General features: G+C 38.3%; 1 protein-coding gene across 1 annotated transcript in view; it reads right to left on the bottom strand.

Moving 5' to 3' along the window:
• Positions 1 to 20,240, bottom strand: part of bbs9 (Bardet-Biedl syndrome 9) — a gene marked incomplete at both ends in the record, with an annotated part of 164,947 nt that overhangs the window by 90,756 nt on the left and 53,951 nt on the right. The window contains 2 exons of the mRNA XM_079240990.1: positions 19,620 to 19,772; positions 19,960 to 20,132. Of these exons, the coding sequence (XP_079097116.1) occupies positions 19,620 to 19,772; positions 19,960 to 20,132 (326 nt within the window). The remainder of the gene's footprint in view (positions 1 to 19,619; positions 19,773 to 19,959; positions 20,133 to 20,240) is intronic.

Genomic DNA, 20,240 nt, shown 5'->3' with positions numbered 1-20,240 from the left:
CAAAACACACGCATGCAATCCTGACACAAACACACTCAAACAACCTCCCAAAGAGACTCTGAATGAACACATACAATGCACTAAGTTAGCAAGCGAGTATTAATAGCATGTGATGTGACTTAACCCAAGGGCCTATTTCCCAAGAACAGCTGCATGTGCGGTGTGTGTGTGTGTATGTGTGCTTGCTTTAAAACCTTTCTCAAAAGCCAAAATATATATGAATTCTACTAGCCTGTTGAAAAGTTCAGCGGTGTAAGAAAACACCCTGACAGATATTTTTCTCACATCCAGACAGAGAGTAAGAAAAAATATGAATATTTTAAGTGAATCAAACTCAAAAGGTCTGAATTTGGAATATCACTACATAATTTCAACCGTATTGTTGCATCATGTCACAATGCCTAACTTTGGAACCAAATGGAGACAGAGATAACAGCGCAGATTGTATATGAAAGACATATATCTCTCTTTGGCTTGCAGATTGCTCAACTTTAGTCTCAAGTTTAGTCAGATGAGACGTGTGTAGAATCAATCTGGGTGAGAAACGGAAACTTTAGACACATTCAATGGGTATCTCACCTGACAAAATGTGCGGCTGCACTAATTAATATGTATCCTTAAGTTATATAAATATATTTCCTGCAGTTGTAATAAATGAAATGGCAAAAGGCTGAGGAGTCTTAAATCTGAACGCCAGCTCATAAGGCTCTACCATGTGCTGCTGGGTCCCTTAGTTAGGTCTTAGTTACGTCTTTGAGCTTTGTTTGGTTATTATTAGTCATGTTGTTTTCTCCTCTCTGTGTAATTTGGTTTGGCTGAAGTGCTATATAAGTTACCCTTTTGTGTCTTGGTGGGGGGTCAGTTTTCTTTGGTTGAGTTGATCTGTGTTAGTGTTTAGCTGACCTCTTTTAAAAGTTGTTTAGTTTACTGATTTCTTTGGACTTTTGCATTTATTTTGTAACAATTGAAGCCCAGGTTTTTTTTTGGTTTTTTTTAATTACATCTGTGTCCTCATGGCTTTACTGTTTGGTCCCTGACAGCTACAAAGACATTTTTTCCCCACATCAGTTTTGCAAAGAAAGTTGGACATTTTAAATGGAGGTCTGTGGGGACTGGCTTGCTTTTGAAGGATAACCATTAACAGTTATTCAGGCTATTGCAAATCTTGGAAATTCACTGTTTGCTTCATGTTTCTCCCTCCGAAGCTGCAGTTTGGAAAAACAGGGAGCAGAGCAGCTTTGGGATACCATCGATCAGCCCTTCAGTCACTATAAGCTAACTATATATCTAATGAGATGATAGTTTAACATCTCCATTTCCAATCTTTGTAAATGCTTTTCCTCTTGGTATCTTAAACAGTTATCCCAGTACATTTTGAGATACATAATTAGACATGGATTATTTCTATTTTTTGTGCCAATAAAGTAATTAAAACATTTTTTGAATATTTCAAGTTCAACTTAGCAATTTCAAGGACAAATCATTAGTCTAAGACTAAGTATTAGTTTTACATGGATAAAGCACTCGTACTCTCCAAACAGTACATTTTATATTTTTATATTTATATCGTTTATATATTCGTGCTGTCAGTCAATCACAGTTAATTGCATAATATCCTGAGTTAACTTGCAATAATTTCATATCAATGTGCCCATTTTGTTATCTGTCTCTTACTTTACCTTTGAAGGATATTTATTACTTTCTTTTAATTGTCCTGTTTGACTTTGTGCAAATATAGGCACTTCAGTTACTTGTGAAATTTACTTAACTGATGCTGAATAACTTCACACACATTCATACATGTGCAGTGCATGTGTGCACACTTCCAAATTCAGTGACAATAAGCAAACCATTGTGCAGATTTTTTTATTTCCTCTAGCAAGAATAACTTTTTTTAATAAGTACACAACTAATTGAAGGATTGCAACTACATGCAAATAAATTCAATAAGTTATAAGCAACAAATGTCTACCTTAAAAGCAGACCATGACTGATTAAATTCCAGCTAAGGCAACTGCAACTGTCTTAGCTGGATGGTTGAGAGAAAATGTTGCTACAACAAAACAGGCATAAGGAACCCAGATGACACAACTCAAAAGTGAATGAGATGATTTGTGAGTATGATTTATTTACACACACACACAAACACACACACACACACACACACACAAACACACACACACACACACACACACACACAAACAGCACAAAAACACACACACACACACACACACACACAAACAGCACAAAAACACACACAGCAAAGATAACTCCTGTCCAGTCTGATCACAAAAATATCCTCAAGTTATTTTCAGACTTTTCTCCTCTTATGTGCTGTATGTTGCCAATGTGTATGCGGTCTGTGGCGTGATGTGTAAGCGTTTGTGTGTGAGCATGTGCATGTGTGGGGGCAGTGTTTAGTCTGAAGCCATTTTTAGCTTTTCTGGTTCTATGAGGAGGCCTATAATCACAGAGAATCTCTCTCTCTACTTATTACACACACATATACATGCACATACATACACACACACACACACACACACACACACACACACACCATGGTCTGTCATTAACAGTTCACACTAACCTCCCAGGCAGCACATCTGCATGCTCACAAGGCGCAAAAAGACGCATGGCAGGTTGTTTGAATGAATAAATACATGATTATGAATGAATGTTGATGCACAATCACATGAGTAAAGATGAAAAAAATGCACATGTGCACACATTCATGCACACTCACATGTTCAGGAAAAAACACATGTGTGCCAAATTGTGTCCAACAGGTGTTGTGCAGGGTTTATCCTGTCTAATTTGTCTCTCAAATTGTTTACATTTTATTCAAACTACAGAAGAGGATCCGAGAGATAATTTCCTGATCAGTATTTAAAGCTACAGAAGAATTATCCTCAACCTCTGAGTCATGTGTAAGAGAATTTAGCTTCTCCTGGAGTTAACACCACTTTCCTGCCATGCAGGCCTTACTTGCTTAATATCAATTGGTTATTAAGCCCAAGAGCCATTAGACCAAAGCTTTTCATGACATTTGCTGAATGCAAGGTTTCGTCAAGGTGTTAGAAGGGAGATAGAATCCTTCTTATCTCCCCTTTGTGATATTTAATTTATTCTGACTACTTTTTAAAATATGAATAAAGAAAGGAAATTGTAAGATTCTGCAAGACCAAGGATCAATTAAGTGCAGCATATCAGTGTCAGATGATATGAGCAAAGTGATTTGTTTCATATCAAATAAAGCTGCAGAACACTGGCCCCATTCATAACTATAGCATAAACATAGTTTTTACATAACAAACAGCACTGAGGGAGAAGAAATAGCCATAAATCCAATATGCAAGATTGTTTTTGAGGAAATGGAGATGGAAAGCGCTGCTATTTCTGGAGCGTGCTTGCAAGTTAGTTAACATACCTGATGAAGATACGAAGGAAGTGGAACATCTGATTAAACATTTACTCAAATTAATTTCCATTAAGCTCTTTGCTTAACAAGAAAAATATGACTACATAGCACAGTGAGAAGCTCATAGTTAATAAGTTCTTAAGTTAACTTAACTAAACTTAATACACATAATGTAATCTGCTAACTTGCTGAGTTGTTAAGGTTAGTATAAGGTTAAGGTATGTCATAACGAAAAGAATACAAGATCATGCAAAGTGAAGCAACTCAAACACAACTGTATGTATAACAGCAGAGCAATGCACTCTAATCTTGGCAGGTATAGCTAAAAGTTATTTTGTGCAATGGATGAATGTACAACACTAAATCTCAACTTGTCATGTTTTGTTACATGAAAATCCTTGAACAAAGTTTGGACAACATATTTAACACAAAAAGATGGAGGATGCAAAGCCTTCCCAGTAAACACATTAAATAACATATTCTAGTTTCATATTTACAGCTCAACTGCACTTAAGTTGTGCTATAGTCAAAGCCCAACTTATCCATTTAGTTTGACAACCACCCTTCTTCTAATATACATACAAGGGAGGGTGATTGAGTTATTAATACAAATAAACTCTGCAACACTTTGGGCAATAAAAAAACATTCAAAACATTCTGCTGCTGCTATATTTTAATGGGTAATTGTATATGTAACTATAGCCAAGTTAATTACGTGTCTTTTCCATTTTACTTTCGTCTTTTCTTTCAGAACAACTGTCTCAAAAGGCCTTACTGTATGTCACCACAAGTTTCAGTCCCAATTTTTGTTATATATTTACATTCCTAAAAAAATATTAAACAAGGATATGTAAATAAAATCAGCTGTGCTGAAAACATTTGCACCTTAACGCACTTACAAAGCATACTAACTACAGAGTGCTTAGACTATCTGAGCCTACTTAAGGATAAACAAGGCAATCTAACAGTGTATTTATTCATGCAATTGGAATAAAAGCTATTTAAACTTGCTTCATCTTTAATCCCTGATATGTTATCTATGATAGTGTTAAGAGTGAATCCTTTCAGTGTCTGTGTGAACTTTTTATGCTACAAAATGATTTAAAAACTGTAAAATGACAATAATCTTTAATTTTGACTAAAGACAGAACAGCCATGATGACCATTCTTCAAGAAAAATAACAGAACAGTAAAAAATGATGATGTTAGTCAAGTCCTGTAAAGGGACTACTCCCGCCTGAACTCCTTCATGGTTGTTTATTCTGATCATAAAAAGCTGCTGGATGTACAGATAACCAAAAACAGAAGAAAGTCGTATGCACTTACTGACACACGTAATCACATAGACGTTCTTTTTTACAAGCACATACATGGAAACACAATCTGTCCATAGACAGTGTTCTCAGCTCCAAACGCTGAACCACACACTTGATGCAGTCCAGACCTGGGAGACCTGAGAAACCAACAAACACACATACACACACACAGAGCCAGGTCTGAGGTGATGGTTTTGGTTGTGGTCCCAGTGAAAACGACACTAATTTAGAGCTAAGGAGCTTTGGCAAGCTCAATCAAAATTCCACACAGTAACAATTGTAAAGGCTGAAAGCTCAGAGAAGACTAACGGTGCTAACATGAAGTCGAAGAGGCTGCTGCTAAAGCTAGCGCGACGATGGCCCTGATAACATCACCTGCTTTCGTTTAGACGGCTAATCCGATCAAACACACCGGTAGCTTTGTAATACGACCTCAGTACACACTTACTTCAACATACAGATACATGCACACACAACTTCCTTGCATAATCATAAATACACACTAACACACTCACATGTACACAAACTGGTCAAACTCCAAAAACCACACTAAATAAGTCTTACCCACAAACATACCCTTGGCAGGATATGTGTGTGTGTGTGCACCCCCACCGTGTGTGTTTGCATTTCTCTCAATGGTCCCCTTTGAAGGAGGTAGGAGAGGAAAAAGAGGGAGATGTGAGTGAGGAGAAAGAGAGAGAAGGAAAAAATGAGGAGAACTCTGGGAATTCACAGCAACAAGATAAATATCCTCGGCTTGGCGTCGCTTGACTGCCACACTCTCGCTTACACACACTGATTACAGAGTAAATATGTGTAATCTTATAAATCAGCCATTGTTTGTGTGGCGGAGGAAACAAACGCACATACACAACATGCAGAGACAGACATGTTGACTTTGGAGAAAGTGAACTGGTGGAGGTGATCAGTCATGGAGGGTCATACACATGTATTTCAATGTCAAAAAGAATTTGATATACATATGTTTCTTCTACTTACTACGACAGGTCTGCCACTTTAATCTCAATGAAGCATAGCAGAGGAGCTCCTGAATTTAATTAAACTCAAGTGTCTGGCAAAACATAAAACGTTTTAAAATTTGTTGTTCAAAGTTAATAGCCCTTAGAAACATTACAAATATAATCACTTAGTTGCAACTTGCATATTCATTTGAAACACCATTTAAATAAGACAAAATGCAGCATTGCACCACTTAACTACAAACTTAAGAGGTTGCTTATATGACAGTATCTGTTAATATGAGCAGCATTCATTTTAAATAATAATCCACTTAAAAGAGCATTTAACACATTGCATGAGTAAAAATGATGAACAGCCTTATTCAAATGTAATATACATGCACTGGACAACAGCTTGATAGCAGATAACAGAGAACAGAAGGTGAGTGCTGACATGCAAACCAGCAAAAAAAAATATTTAATATGTGTGTATACATATATATGTACATATATATATGCCTCAAAAAGCAACTTAAGCAATTTAAATAGATTTAAGAGGTGATTAAATCAAATTATAGAAAAAAGAAATTAATATCGTAAACTCAAACTCTATTAAAGTCTGGAAAAATGAATTTAACTTTTAAAACATTAAAAAAAGAAATAGAAAACATCCGTTGCCAAAAACTGAACAGACCCAAAGTTAAAGTGTTGTTGTTAATACTTTAACAGCCTCAGTTCTTTTCTAATTAAGAGTTTACATTATGTTACAGTAGTTTTAACATTTTAAATATTTCGTCCACACTTCAATAATAGACATTATTATCTGACATGAAACCAGGACGGGATCGCTCAGTGGCAACTTCAGTCGGATCTTGCAACAGTTGTGATCGCCTCCTGTCTCACAGCAGTGTGGAGCTGCATGAGGACTGAGCTATGTATGTGTTCTTTAGGACGGAGGGGGTGGAGGTGTTGCTAACGAAGAATAGAAAACTACATGTACTTTTACTGTTACTGACGAAAAGTCTTCCATAGCATGAGAAAAATATGCTAGACCTGTTGATTCTTGCTTTGTCTTTAAATAGACTCACCGAAGGGTCTTAAACATCTCTAAATATAGCACCGATGTGGCTAAATTAGTAGCAGAGGTACCATGTGCTTCAGTGTAATCGGAGTATCAGGTAATTGTGCTCTGACAAAGTTTCTACGATTAAAATGTGTTAAATTTTTAACACGTTAAGGTTTCTGTAATTAAATAATTGTAATTACCACGTTAAAGTCCCACAACTGACCATTTATATTATATATATATATATAAAACAATGAAAAAAGTCATAGAAACTAACAACACCTACATTTAAAAAGCTGCTTTATGTCACATCGCTCCCTCTTAAATAACTGAGACATAACATGCAACTTGGAAATTTGTAATTCATGCCATACATGTCGCTCTCTTTGCCCCTTTAAACTTAGATGTGAACACAAATGTTTTCCAGAAACAGCTCAGGATCCATTAGCTCCAGCTCTGAATGCAGATCTGTATATTATTCTACTGTATCATGGTTCAGCAGGCTGCCAACTCGCTCCACTGTGTGTATGATTTCCATACATTCAGCCCATCTGACATGCACTCCACACAGCTATGTTTACAGCTAATTAAATAATGGAATGAGCTGCACACACAGGGATCATTGTTGCACTGGCATTTCCTTAACGAACGGAAATTCATTTCATCAGAAATCAGATGCATGTGGCAAAAATTTCTGTCATGAGGGCATGAGTGTGCACTGTATTGTGTAAGGTTTTTATTTAAGCAGTTAGTTGCCCCTATAAACCTGCAAACAAAGAGTTGCTGAGCTAATTCCAACATGAATCACATCACCATCTGTCAAGAGTAACACGATTTATTTTGCTTTGGGGGTTAGAATTTGTCTGAATGATCCCTTTTATTCTGATCTATTTAAATCCATTAAGACATTGGGTTTAAAAATGTTTTCCAAGTGTTTGAAAACAACCATCTGAAACATTAAATGCCAGAAAATGTCACAAAAACCAAATGTGAATCAGACTTGATTTCACTGGCTGGTTTGAAACGATGAAACAAAGCTGCTTGGTGTCACATGAGGGTGACAGTATATATTATATAATTATCATTGGGCGTTATCACCATGCTTTTGTCCAAAGTGGAAACCAGAGGTATTAGATCAGGAAGAAAATAAACAAAAAAACAAAACAAAAAAAAAAAAAAAAAGGTGGGATGGGGGAGGAGTTGGAGCAGTTATATTTTCCTCAGAAATAATTATTACTATTATTATTTTTTATCCAGCAATATCTCTAAAAGAGCATCAAGATGACACCAGAAAACAAAGTCCACCACGTGATTTAATTATTTGCCAACTCAGACCAAAAACAGCTGGGAAGTCACGTCATTTTGATGTTTGCCAGGTCAAACACAACTGGCAGTTGTTTCCAGTCCCCAAGCTGCGTATTAGATCTTTATCTGAAACGGACAAAGGCCCCTCAGGAGAACATGTACATTTTTTGGTAATAGTTTTGTTAGCTTTGTTTGGGGGGGGGGGGTCACACATTGTGCCTTAATGTCACAATGTCTTCCTCTACATCGGAAAGTACAAAATATTCGTCATGTTTTGTGATGACAATAACACAAAACATGCTCACATGTCAACACTGTATGCAGATGTCCTCAATGTTGTACACCATGTTGTAGAGTTGACATGCATAAAGTTGGTGAACCTGTGTTAGATTTCATCTTTGTCCTCCGAGTTGCACAGCTAAGCACCCAAAAGGATAGCCATGGCATTAAGCCACCTCTAAAACCATGGACCAGTCATCTTCATCACATTGTACATTACTAAAGCAGATAATGGAACATTTTTATTTACTACTGGTTTAATCAGTTCTTCTATCCCTCCTCAGTCATGCAACAATTATAATTTCATCTTAGATGGAAATGCTTTTTAGCTTTTTAGCTTTTATCTTATATCACGGATGTGCTTATTGCAGCTGTTTGTGTATGTCGTGTTAAAGTTGAGTACGTTTGCCATTTGATGCAAGTCTTGATTGGAAAATAATAGGTAAGGATAAACACATGTGTATGACTCTACTAGCCTTAGGGCTGCTGTTAGTCATATTTTTGTCTGTCCCACATTATTCTGAATACACACTTTTTGTTACAGATTTTTATTTTTAAAACAATTGAGGACTCATGGAATCAAGCCAATCTAAGAAGGGGAAAGCAAGATGCAACAAAGGCATCCTTTTAGTCCATATTTGGAACTCTTACCATAGTGGAACATCTAATTTATATAAGTGACTACAGTATCTTTGGTTTTAAATCTGAACAGCATATTTTAACGTAGTACCTCCCCTGGTGTAGCACACAAAACACAAATGGACCCTTTCAATCACCACTTCCCTGTGGTCTTGAGTCATAGAGTCATTGAAAGCATACATGTTAGAGTTTGTGGTCCCCAACATGAAACAACACATATCATCTTGTGAGCTGCAAAGTTGATTTCATTTACACTATGGCCAAACAAAAGCTTCCCACGGCCACAGCAAAATGTAAACAGCACCCTGCTGCGGTTTTGTATGTTACAATCAAAACTTTTATGCCAGAAAAAAAAAAACAGGGGGAGGTGGGGGTTAACACCACAAGACAGAGTCAAAACTGACCTCTGACTCGAGGCACAGCGGACTGGGATTCAGGTTGCACCCGCAGCCTTGTCTGGGATGGTTAGCAATGAGACAGATTTCTTAGGTTGGTGTCCACTAACGAACAGAGTGTAAAATCAGATCTGGGCTGTTGGCTCTGACTCGTCAGACTGTTTAATTAAAGCTGAAGAAAAAAGGCTCCCGTCTGTAATCTGTGCTGCTCTAATCTCTTCCCAGCATGACAGCTTTCCAGCATAGAAGACTTATTAAATCTCTGCTTGGTGCTCAGCAACAGCACACAATGAGAAATTAGGTGATAAGCATGGTGGGAAACTTTGCTTAATATAGTTTAATAAATAAATACATATATAAAAAGTTTATCAGTTTTTCAAAGAAAATTTAATTAATTTTTCATTTCTTCTCTGTACTTTTTTAACTGTGATCACTATTGAAATATTCCTATTAGTTTCTTTTAGGCTGATATGTTTTGATGATGATTTTTTTTTTTGTTTTTGCCTTTCTTTGTCCTCTAAAAAATGACCTGGATCAGTTTTATATGCTTTTTTCTTTGTCATCTAATTAGATTACCTCTTTTTTGTTTCTTTTCCTTTTCCTTAGCTTGTGCCTTTGTGATATGATGAAGAAATCAAACTATTTATTTCTCAGGACAGACAGGAGACAGATGAAATGATATTGAGTGACACAGACAAAACTCTAATTTGTTCTTTGAATCTTTCAGCTGAGGCATCTGAGGACAGGGAAGAAGGAAAGAGCTCATGACTCTTCTTCCTTCTACCTAATTTCATCTGACTTTTCTGACATTTGCTTAGTTTCCTGTACAACTACATATTTGGTTGTATCCAGATCATGTATGTCTGTTCGGCTCTCATTCTCCCTAACAACATTTAGTCTTTGAATTATTTAATGTATTTAATTGTACATTGAATAATTTAATCAAATATTGTATTCTTATTATTATGCCATTGTTACGAAAGCACACATTGGATTTTCTCTCAATCTTGGCAACTTATTAACTCTTTATTCCACTCAAACTTGTGTTTTTGCTGTTATTCGGGTCCATTCCTTTGATTTTCAGAAATAAAAAAATTTCTGGAGCATCTTGCGCTCTACAGCAGGACAAAATCTACTTGAAAGGTGTATTTCTGAAAATACCGGAGTGCAGTCTGATTAAAGCACACAAGAAAATGGTATAGGGTTGACATCATGTTTGCAGGTGTCCACAGACTCCACACTAGTTGCAAACAAGTGAAAAGTAACATTTGTAACACAAAACTTATAAAGCAGTAATTGTGATCCGTGTATATGCTCGCAGGCTGGAAATGGTTTGGATGGGCATGTCTGCGTGGGCGCAGCTTGCTGGATGGTAAAGCTCTGCATGAAGGAGGGAGAAAGCATTTAGGTCATTTGTTTTCTCACATGCAAACCCTCCAGAAGATTTGTGGAGCAGTACATGTGTAAACACAGCTTTTATCTTTCTGTATTTCAGCCTCTCACTTCCACAGTCCTTTGAACTCCTGCGATCCACCTCCTCCTCTCTCTGCTTTTCCACATCTTTACATTCAGTATATTCACAAAATATACATATGATTCTTTGTATTTTAGTGTCTCTCCAGTCTTTGCCTTTTCATCTCTCCATCTCTTCCACCTTTCTGTGTATTTCCCCTTCTGATCCCCTCCTTGACAGTCTCCTACCCCTCCCACTCCTGACCACATCCATATGTTAATAATAAAGTCTCCTCCAGCTCCACCACATCTATGAGGAAATCCTCTGGCAGGTCATCTATGCCTGTCTGATAAAGAGCAGTGCAGATGCTTCATCCTTGCTTCTCCCCTCATCCCTCCATGGTTTGTAACATGACTTATACCACATATGTTGGGCCCAAAAAGTGTGGCTCGACCCTGATGGAACCAGTATGGATTGCGAGTTATCCCATCTGCGACCACCGCAGTATTTAATGAGCACAAACCCGATTAAAATCTAGGGGAGATAAATAAAATGAAACTGGACCTGATCAAGCCTCAGGGAATTAAAAGAAATTAGAGCCAGACTTGGCTCGAACCCATCTGCTGGTCAGAGGACTGCAGATCTGGTTTTTACTGGGAAGCATAGTTTCACCAAAAACATTCATCAGATCCTGTTGCTGTAGAAAGCTGTATGGAGTCAAATCTGTAAGGTTTTAACTTTGAACATACTTTACAATGATCTAATGCCACTAGGAATTAAATGGAAGACCAGTTTAAATCCCAAGTCATTCAAGAAATCTGGCAAAACCATTTCATTTGTTTGGCCGTGACTAATCAAAGCATGAAAGCAGACAAACATTAAAAGAAAATTTCCGATACGGACCAGTAAGCACACTTTCCAGTTATTCCAGTGGTACATTTGATACAAGAATATGAGTAAAAACAAAAACTATCAAAATTTACACACATAATCTTACTGTACATAGCTGACACATCGAATCATCACATAGAGACACAGCAGACAAAAAATCTGAACCTTTCACAATAATATAGCCATGAATTCTGTTCATGTCTATAGTAATTCTCATATCAGTGTGTTATTTTCCACCCTCTCCTGATAGAGTTGTCTAACTCTTCAGCACCTGCATGCTCAATGTTCAACAGTATTTGCGCCTGCCAACTGCTTACGAACAGTTTAGGAACAATGGGGTTTTAGTGTTTGTCCTGAAAACAGCTGCTTAATTTGGCTCGGAGTGCTGCTGATGACAGCACAGAGTGAATTACACTAAAAACTGAAGATGCAGGCCAGGGCCAAGTTCATCAGAGCAGATGGGAACAGCACACAGATAATCCACTACATGTTTGAGTCACAGTTAATATGAAACCATGCTAAAAGAGGATTTCACCAAAGTAAAACAATCGTACATTTCAGAAGTGTTACATTGTGAATTTAAATGATTGTGAGGAAGAAAAAAAACATTTCCTTTCTCATTTGCATGGCTTCCTTTCTTTAGATAAATACCTGCAGATATGTGACAGTGGGGTAAAGTTCATTTTCCTCCAAAGATAAAACAGACAAAAAATCTCAGACAACACTCACACATAGCCTCGTACACAGAACACTGAGTGTCAGTCAGCTGAATGAAAGACAGCCATTCATTGATAAGACAGACAGTTACATAAACATAGGAAGGAAAACAAACCAGACCACCGACAACCCTCTGTGCTCCATTCAGCCACCAGAAGGGTCTCCATGCGTGTGAAGGTGAGAGCGGAGATAAAGCATGGCTGTAAATGTTTTTGTTCTTGGAGTAAAATATCTCCTGAGGGAAGTGAGAAATTTATTCAGAGGGGGAGACAGAGAAAGAGGAAGCTTCTCAGCTCCGATCTGTCCTTTAATCTGAATATCAAACACACAAGGCACCTGAGGGGCTGCCATTCACACAACACACACACACACACACGCACACTCTCCCTCTTTTCCTGAACACACACTTGTTAATGTGTTAACAGACCAACAGTCCACCGAGACAAGAGCACACACAAGAGTTCAGTAAACATGGATACAAACACAAAGATTTCCAGGTATGTACAAGCAACAAACAACTCTGAACTCCCTTCCATGTTGCCACGAGAGCCACTGAACAGCTTACTGTAGGCTGACAACTCACGTTTCACATCTCATTAGTACATATTTGGTTATCTTCTAACACAAACCAGCTTCACATTAATCTGCTCTGAAAGTATAAACTCTCAAATCTGGTAAAAATTATTTCTGATTCACAAATAAGTAAACATGGCAGAGCATCTGACCAAGCATTCAACACGTTAAAGCTTTCTGTATTTCTTGCTCAAAAAGTGTTGACATTTGATATACATCTGCAGTGCAATGACCATAAATCTTTATAGGTTCTGTTGGTTCCTATGGTATCTGAGAACCCACCTGAGACCAGAGCTGGGTTGCATCCAAATTATATTTAGTCTACCTGGATTGAGCCAGGGTCTTGTTGTACTTATGGTGGTCTGTACTTCTGTGTGTCAGTGTGTGGCTCTCTGACCACATACAGTCTCAAAGTTGGCATTCTTCTGACTCTGCAACTTTGATGGGGCAGCACGCATTCCAACCATTACTGCTTGATGATTTGTTAGGTGTATTTTAGGGTGCTTTTTAATGTATTATTTTAGATAATGTAGTACCTTTCCAGTTTGGTAATTATATCTACAAGCTGAAAATCATGAGGATATCGCCCAATAAAAGACATTACATAAACATTATTATTTGAAATAATATTATATTAAATAATAGCACGATTAAGAATAAATACAGGCACATATATATATATTTACTTCAAATGTACACTTCCCTTTTCATTCTTTGATACACACATAAGACAGGGGATGTGAAAGGCCGAGCCGTTAATGGTGGTGGTCTTGCTCTCCACAGTAGGATCTGTGTTTTAGCCATGTTTAGAGCTCCATTTGGGGCCAGATAAATCAAGCTGCTGTCTAGCCGAAGCCTCCATTAGAGGCCCATTGAGGCCCCTGGACAGCCTGTCAGTCACTCTGTCAGTCAGCGAGCCGCCCTTTTCCCGCGTTTGAACTCATAATTACAAGGAGACTCAGCTTGGTTTGGCCTGGCTTGGCTTTTGAGCCCCCCCTCCACTATCATCTTATAGACAGCAGCACTTGCTAGCCCTACACTAATGCTAATACTAACAGCATTTTGCCTCCAGTAGAAGCGGCACTGAGGAAAATATTTATGGAAACTGAAAAGTCAACCTAATTCTTTTCAGCTCCGATAGGCCTTTTCTTCCTGCTTTTCCCAAAAACTTGTTCGAGGCTTTTAGTTTTTATGTCTTTGAGTGACAGGGTTGGGGTTTTTTTTTCTTCTCAAATTTGAGAGATTTGCAAGTTAGTTAGAATGAGAAGCCGTAATGCTAGGCTAACCTCTGCCAGCCAGAGATTAATCAAACACCAGTTAGAGGGGGGAGAGTGTAAAATACAGGGGCTGTGACGACTGATGGCTTTTTAAGCGGTGACAGGGTAAAGAGGTGGAGATGAAACATACCTCAGACCAAGACAGAAGGCAGAAATACTTCAAATGGAGCTAGAAATTGCCTGCAGCCACCATACAAGCTGGTGAATTTTCTCCATAGCGGGTTTGTCTTCTCTACCAGCGACACTGACACGAAACAAACCATCATTCACAGGTCTCACTTCACTCTAAAACTCATCAATCATAAGTGTCTGGTTGAAGCATTGGGTGTATTTTGGAATCCAGCCACTGTAGTCGGCAGATGAAAAAGTTTCTTGCACTTAAACGTACACATAGAAAAGTCAGACATGGCTCGCTCGCTCTCAGGAATTCATGAATAAAATATAGGTTTATAAAGGCTGCATGAACAATGGAAATATTATCCTCCGCTGCATAAATGTACAGCCGACCACAGTATTCTCTGAGGGATCTCATTCCTCTTATCTCCGACGGCTCGTCGGCGATGGCCAGCCACTGCTTGTGGAGAGACACACACACACACACACACACACACACACACACACACACACACACACACACACACACACACACACACCGCTAACGAGGGGGAAATCCCTCCCCCCTATCACCCAAGATTGATGCAGAAAATTTACCCAGCAGACATTCCTCCGAGCTGAAATGAAAGAGGTGCCTGGTTCACCAACATTCCTGATTGGCCACACATTCCTTTGCCATTCTAACGACAGTGTGATTGCAGGCATGGAGCCAGAGATTCATGAAGTAAACTTCCATTTTTTTTTTTACTTTCTAAACAATCAAACAAGGTTTTACCTGGTGGGGAACTTTAATGAGGAACTCTTTGATTCAAATGCACAGTCCAGTGGTGAAAATGAAGGATCATTGTCCCACCTTTTCACATCAATGCAACTTAGTGTGTCAGAGCAACATGCAAGTGATGAAATTGGAATACGATAGGTGAACTTTGAGTTGTAAGTGTTGTAAAATGGTCTGTTTTTATAGTCATCCTTTAAAACAACCTCAACAGAACAGGCTCTAATAAAAATAAAAATAAAAACAGTAATAATAAAGTGATAAATTAACTTCTAAGCTTTCAGCTGAGATTAGCAAAAACTTAAAAGTAAATAACCAAATTGATACAATATATGATACTATATACCTCCTTCAAAGAATATGTATAAATCAGAATGTGATGCATCCTCACAAAATCTGTCCTAGTAGCCAAACTGCTGAGCTGGCATTGGCCTCAGAAGCACGAATCTCAATACTGAGATGAATTATTAATTTGACGCATTCATCACTCTTCCGACCAGCCATCGATAGCCTCCATTATGGCGGGTGTGTATACATTACAGACTGTATAGTGTGTCAGAAACTTCCCGCATACGAGCCGCTGGATGGCGGGAAGAGAAGAAAATGGAGAGAAAAGACTGGGAGAACGAAAGGGTGATGGACAGGAGTGACAGCAGAAAGCATTAGCCTGAGGAGGCAGAGTCACAATTTCACAGCTACAAACAGCGAGAATGGCACGACACAATGGCATTTTGACAGATGATACAAGTCAGTGATTGGAAGTCAGAAGAACGAGTTATAAGGTTACACAGAGTTTTAAAGTGATCTATAAACTGCCTTCTAGTTAACTTTTATATAAAGTCATGTTACAACAGTGGGACACTAACATTGATATATGCAACTTTTTTGCCTTTATAAGACCAACGCTTGATATTTCATGACTTAATGCCGAAAACATGTTTTTTTTTTGTTTTGTTTTTTAATCCAACATAGGCAACTCTGATACATGATCTTAAACCAGATCTAGGATCTAAAAAGCCTAAAGAGTCTTTTTATCGGACATCTACATCAATATCGCTGAATAACTGAACACTGGCAGATTGCCTCACTGAGGTGTCCCTTAACGACGGCTAATTTGGCATCCCTCCCGCATCCCGTCTCTTGTCTGAGCTCTTTCTTTTAAAAGACTCTTTTCTCATCTGCCGCTCCATCCTTTCCTCTTTCTTTTCCTCAAATAATGTCTTCATAGGTTTCTTGCTGAAAGCAACATAATGGACACTACAGTGGTTTACATGATAAATGTCACTGCCATCAAAACAAGTCAGAAACGCACAGTTTTAAGATGCAAAAGTTCAGGCAGACGTTACAATTCTGTGCCAGAAGAATAGCACATGACAGGTACGATGGACCAACAATTTTGTTGTCTACAATAGCACACCCCTTAAACATGAATAAACGCTTTATTAGTGTAGCATCCATTTTTACCTGCACAAACACACTTCAGGTCACTTCCGGACTGTAGTTTGATGGCGACAGCATTCAAATTATACCACAGAAATATAAGAAATATGTCAGTTCTCAGCAAAAAAAAAAAAAAAAGAATTGAGCATCAAGTATGCAAAAACAATAAAGACACATCAGACTAAAAATGCTCAAGACCGATACATTAAAGTGATATGAGCTCAAGACCGATACATTAAAGTGATATGAGCTCAAGACCGATACATTAAAGTGATATGAGCTCAAGACCGATACATTAAAGTGATATGAGCTACAATAAAAGGACAAATAAACCACATTTGAAAGGGATGACAGATTTTGTTCCATATTATGTGTCAAATGTGTGACAAAAGATTAAACCTTTCTGGAAAAACAATATTAACAACTAAAAAAACTGTTCAACTGAAGAAAAATAAGATAGCAAAGTAAATTGCAAAAGGGAACTTCATTGAGACAAACTTCCCAAGACTTTAAGGTAGGGATCACCAGTTCCAGACAGTGTCCTGCAGGTTTAAGATCCTTCCCTACTACAATTCACTGACTTAATTGAATGGATTCAATTTAATTCAACTTTGTTTGTATTGTGCCACTTCACAACAATGTTGTCACAGGGCACTTTACATACACGAATCAACATACACATCATTTCAAGCCAATTCATACATATCCTATAATAGAAACCAACTAATTGCATCGAGTCATGACTTCGATCCAATCCCCCATCCCGAGCATGCATGTGGCGACAGTGGGAAGGAAAAAACCTTTAACAGGAAGAAAACCTCCGGCAGAACCCGGCTCAGGGAGGGTAGTCATCTGCCTCGACTGGTTGGGGTGGAGACGGCAGGATAATTAAGACGTGAGCAGATCTTAACAACAAGCTGCTGGAGAGCCGTTTAATTTGAATTGGTTGTTTTGCATCAGAGAAACATACAAAATAAAACATACAAAAGGAGATTTAAATTTGGTGATCCCTGCTTCTTCAGGTTCGCTGTAAGACTGAAAGATACAGAAGATCATTCCTGCCATCAGCCATCAGCCTCCGGAACAAGACCTCCTCAAGTTTATTATTATTTACTACAATATTGAATTTCCCTTTGGGGATTAATGAAGTATTTTTTTTTTTTATGATCACAGAATTATTCAGCATGTTTTGGACAGTATAAAGTGAAATAATCACTTTGTGAAAGCAACACGCAAGAAATGACATCACAGATGTCATGCCTCTCTTTTATATACAGTGATGGTTGTTTCTATCTGATATTACAGCGCAGCAAGACATGGCACTTCTGAATCAGTCTGTATAATTTCTGTCACTTAACTATTCTATCATTCCACAGGATTACAATACATATTACAGCCTGAATTAGTTCACAGAACTTAACCAGCTGACTGTTCATTTTTAATCTCTGTACAACATGCCTACAACAACACTACTGATGAAGAATGATCACAGTAAGCGCTGATGATTAAATGGTTTAGGCTGAAGACATTAGACGGAGTGAGTATATTAACATTTAAGGCACCCATGTTTAGATCAGGCTCCTGATTGCTTATCCTGGCGAGAACTGAGCCAGCCCAAGGTGAACGATGTTTATTTGGCTTTAAACAGCATTAAGAACTTCAACAAGCTCATTCATTCCTTCTCATTTAAATCCAACAAAATCTCAGAACCTCAAAAGTTGATTTGCATTAAATGAATGTGATATTAGAGCGCTGCCGTGGACATTTGGAGCTGCTCTGATCACACACAGCTAAACATGACGTACAGACAGCTTTATGAAGCCATGATGTCACCAGCTTCGCTACGTTAACGAGAAGCTAATGGACGGTGGAAGTGATGACCGCCAATTTATCCTCAAGAGTAAACAGCAGGGGCAAGCAACCATCACTTTGTCTCATACTCACACGCACACATACGCCGACACTGAAACCGTTCCGCCCTCTCATACATCAACGTTAAACAAAGGGACAGACAAAGTCTTTACGGCTGCTTTGATTTATAATCAGCTTTACACTGACCTCGGCTACACTACACAGAGGCCTTTCTATCTTTTTGAGTACAGTATCTGAGGCCTCTGCCTTGATTCTTTAATCAAGGCGGCTGTAGCTCAGCAGGAAGATGGAAGCAGGAAGAGCAGTCATCTTCCAAATGGAAAATTGGGACATCAATTCCAGGCTTCCCTGACTATGTGTCGAAGTGTCCTAGGGCAAAACACTAAACCCCCAGTTGCTCCCCAATGTGCCTATTGGGATATGAGTGTGTATGTAAGTCACTTTGAATGAAAGCATCTGCTAAATGACTGTAGAATAGAACAGAATAGAAAATATGAACCCCTCAGACGTCATCATGAAGGTGTCAAAAAGTGAAGACTGTCCAGGATTTCCTTTAATTGCACAAATATCTTCTTTTTAAAGATGTAAAACTCAAACTGGGCCTCTAAAATATCAATGTATGCACACTCACTTACAGTGATGATGTGTTAGAGTGGATTTAAAGTGGGAAGTTTGCATTCCTGTGATTTATAGACTTCATCTGTTCAGGTGATTAGCTGTGAGCTCACACCCAGTTGGACACATACACAAAAAGTCACACAAGTTTAAACAGATACATCCTGTTACTGGTATTTGTGCATCAGCACTCACTACAACTCTCTGTTGCATGATCGGTATGTGTTTGTGCGCCTTTTCGTTTGTTTGCACGTGAAAGCAGCAGAGAATTTAGATCAAGAGGAAGTCACATTTGCACCACAGCAAGTGGGAAGCTAATTTATTTCTCAATTTCCGTTGACTGTTTCTATGGTGATTTCAGTCCAGATGGAAAATATCCACCTGAAGGACGATCATCTGTGTTAAAGCTCAAACACGTCATCTAGCTGAAGGATGACTCTCTACTTGTCAAATTCTTATTGTGTAACATATAACTCAAAGACCCAGGTTCCTAAATAAAATTAAGTGTGTCTAACCTGGGTGTAGGTGGCATCCAACAGTGTGTCCAGGTTCTGCAGAGGCGCTGGAGTTTTGTCTTTGAATCGAGTCAGTAGACGGCGCTGGATGGCTCTGAACTGGACCGCCCGCTCTGACAGCAGATCCTGATATTGCTGAGCACTGACACGCAGCTAAAAACACACACACAAAAATTAACAATGTTTATTTTTCCTGAGATGGTTTCAGATTCCACGCACAAAAGAATCTATTATTAATCTATCTAAATTAATGTAACTATTAATCTATCTATTAATCAAAAGAATCTATGATTAATCTATCAGTCTATTTCATTCTATAATTGTTTTGGAGTATTTGTACCTGAAAGTGATGGTCTACAGACAGGAAGTACTCCTGCAGTGGAAGTGGACCGCTGAAGCTTTTCTTGAAGTCTTTGATTCCCAGTTTGGCAAAATGTTTATCAAACCTCTGAACCAGCTCCTTCACCACCAACCACATGTCCTCAAAGCTGTCACTCTGGATACGATAACGTTCTGATAAAAACACACAGTTTTCATGAGCCTGAGGATGCTAACATGGTGGAAGGAAAAACAACATCCCTGTTAAACCCACAATAACCTGAATAAAACTGAAACAAACCA

Source organism: Telmatherina bonti, assembly GCF_933228915.1.
Source record: "Telmatherina bonti genome assembly, chromosome: 5".
NCBI lineage: Eukaryota > Metazoa > Chordata > Actinopteri > Atheriniformes > Telmatherinidae > Telmatherina > Telmatherina bonti.
This window is presented reverse-complemented; position numbering and strand designations above follow the sequence as displayed.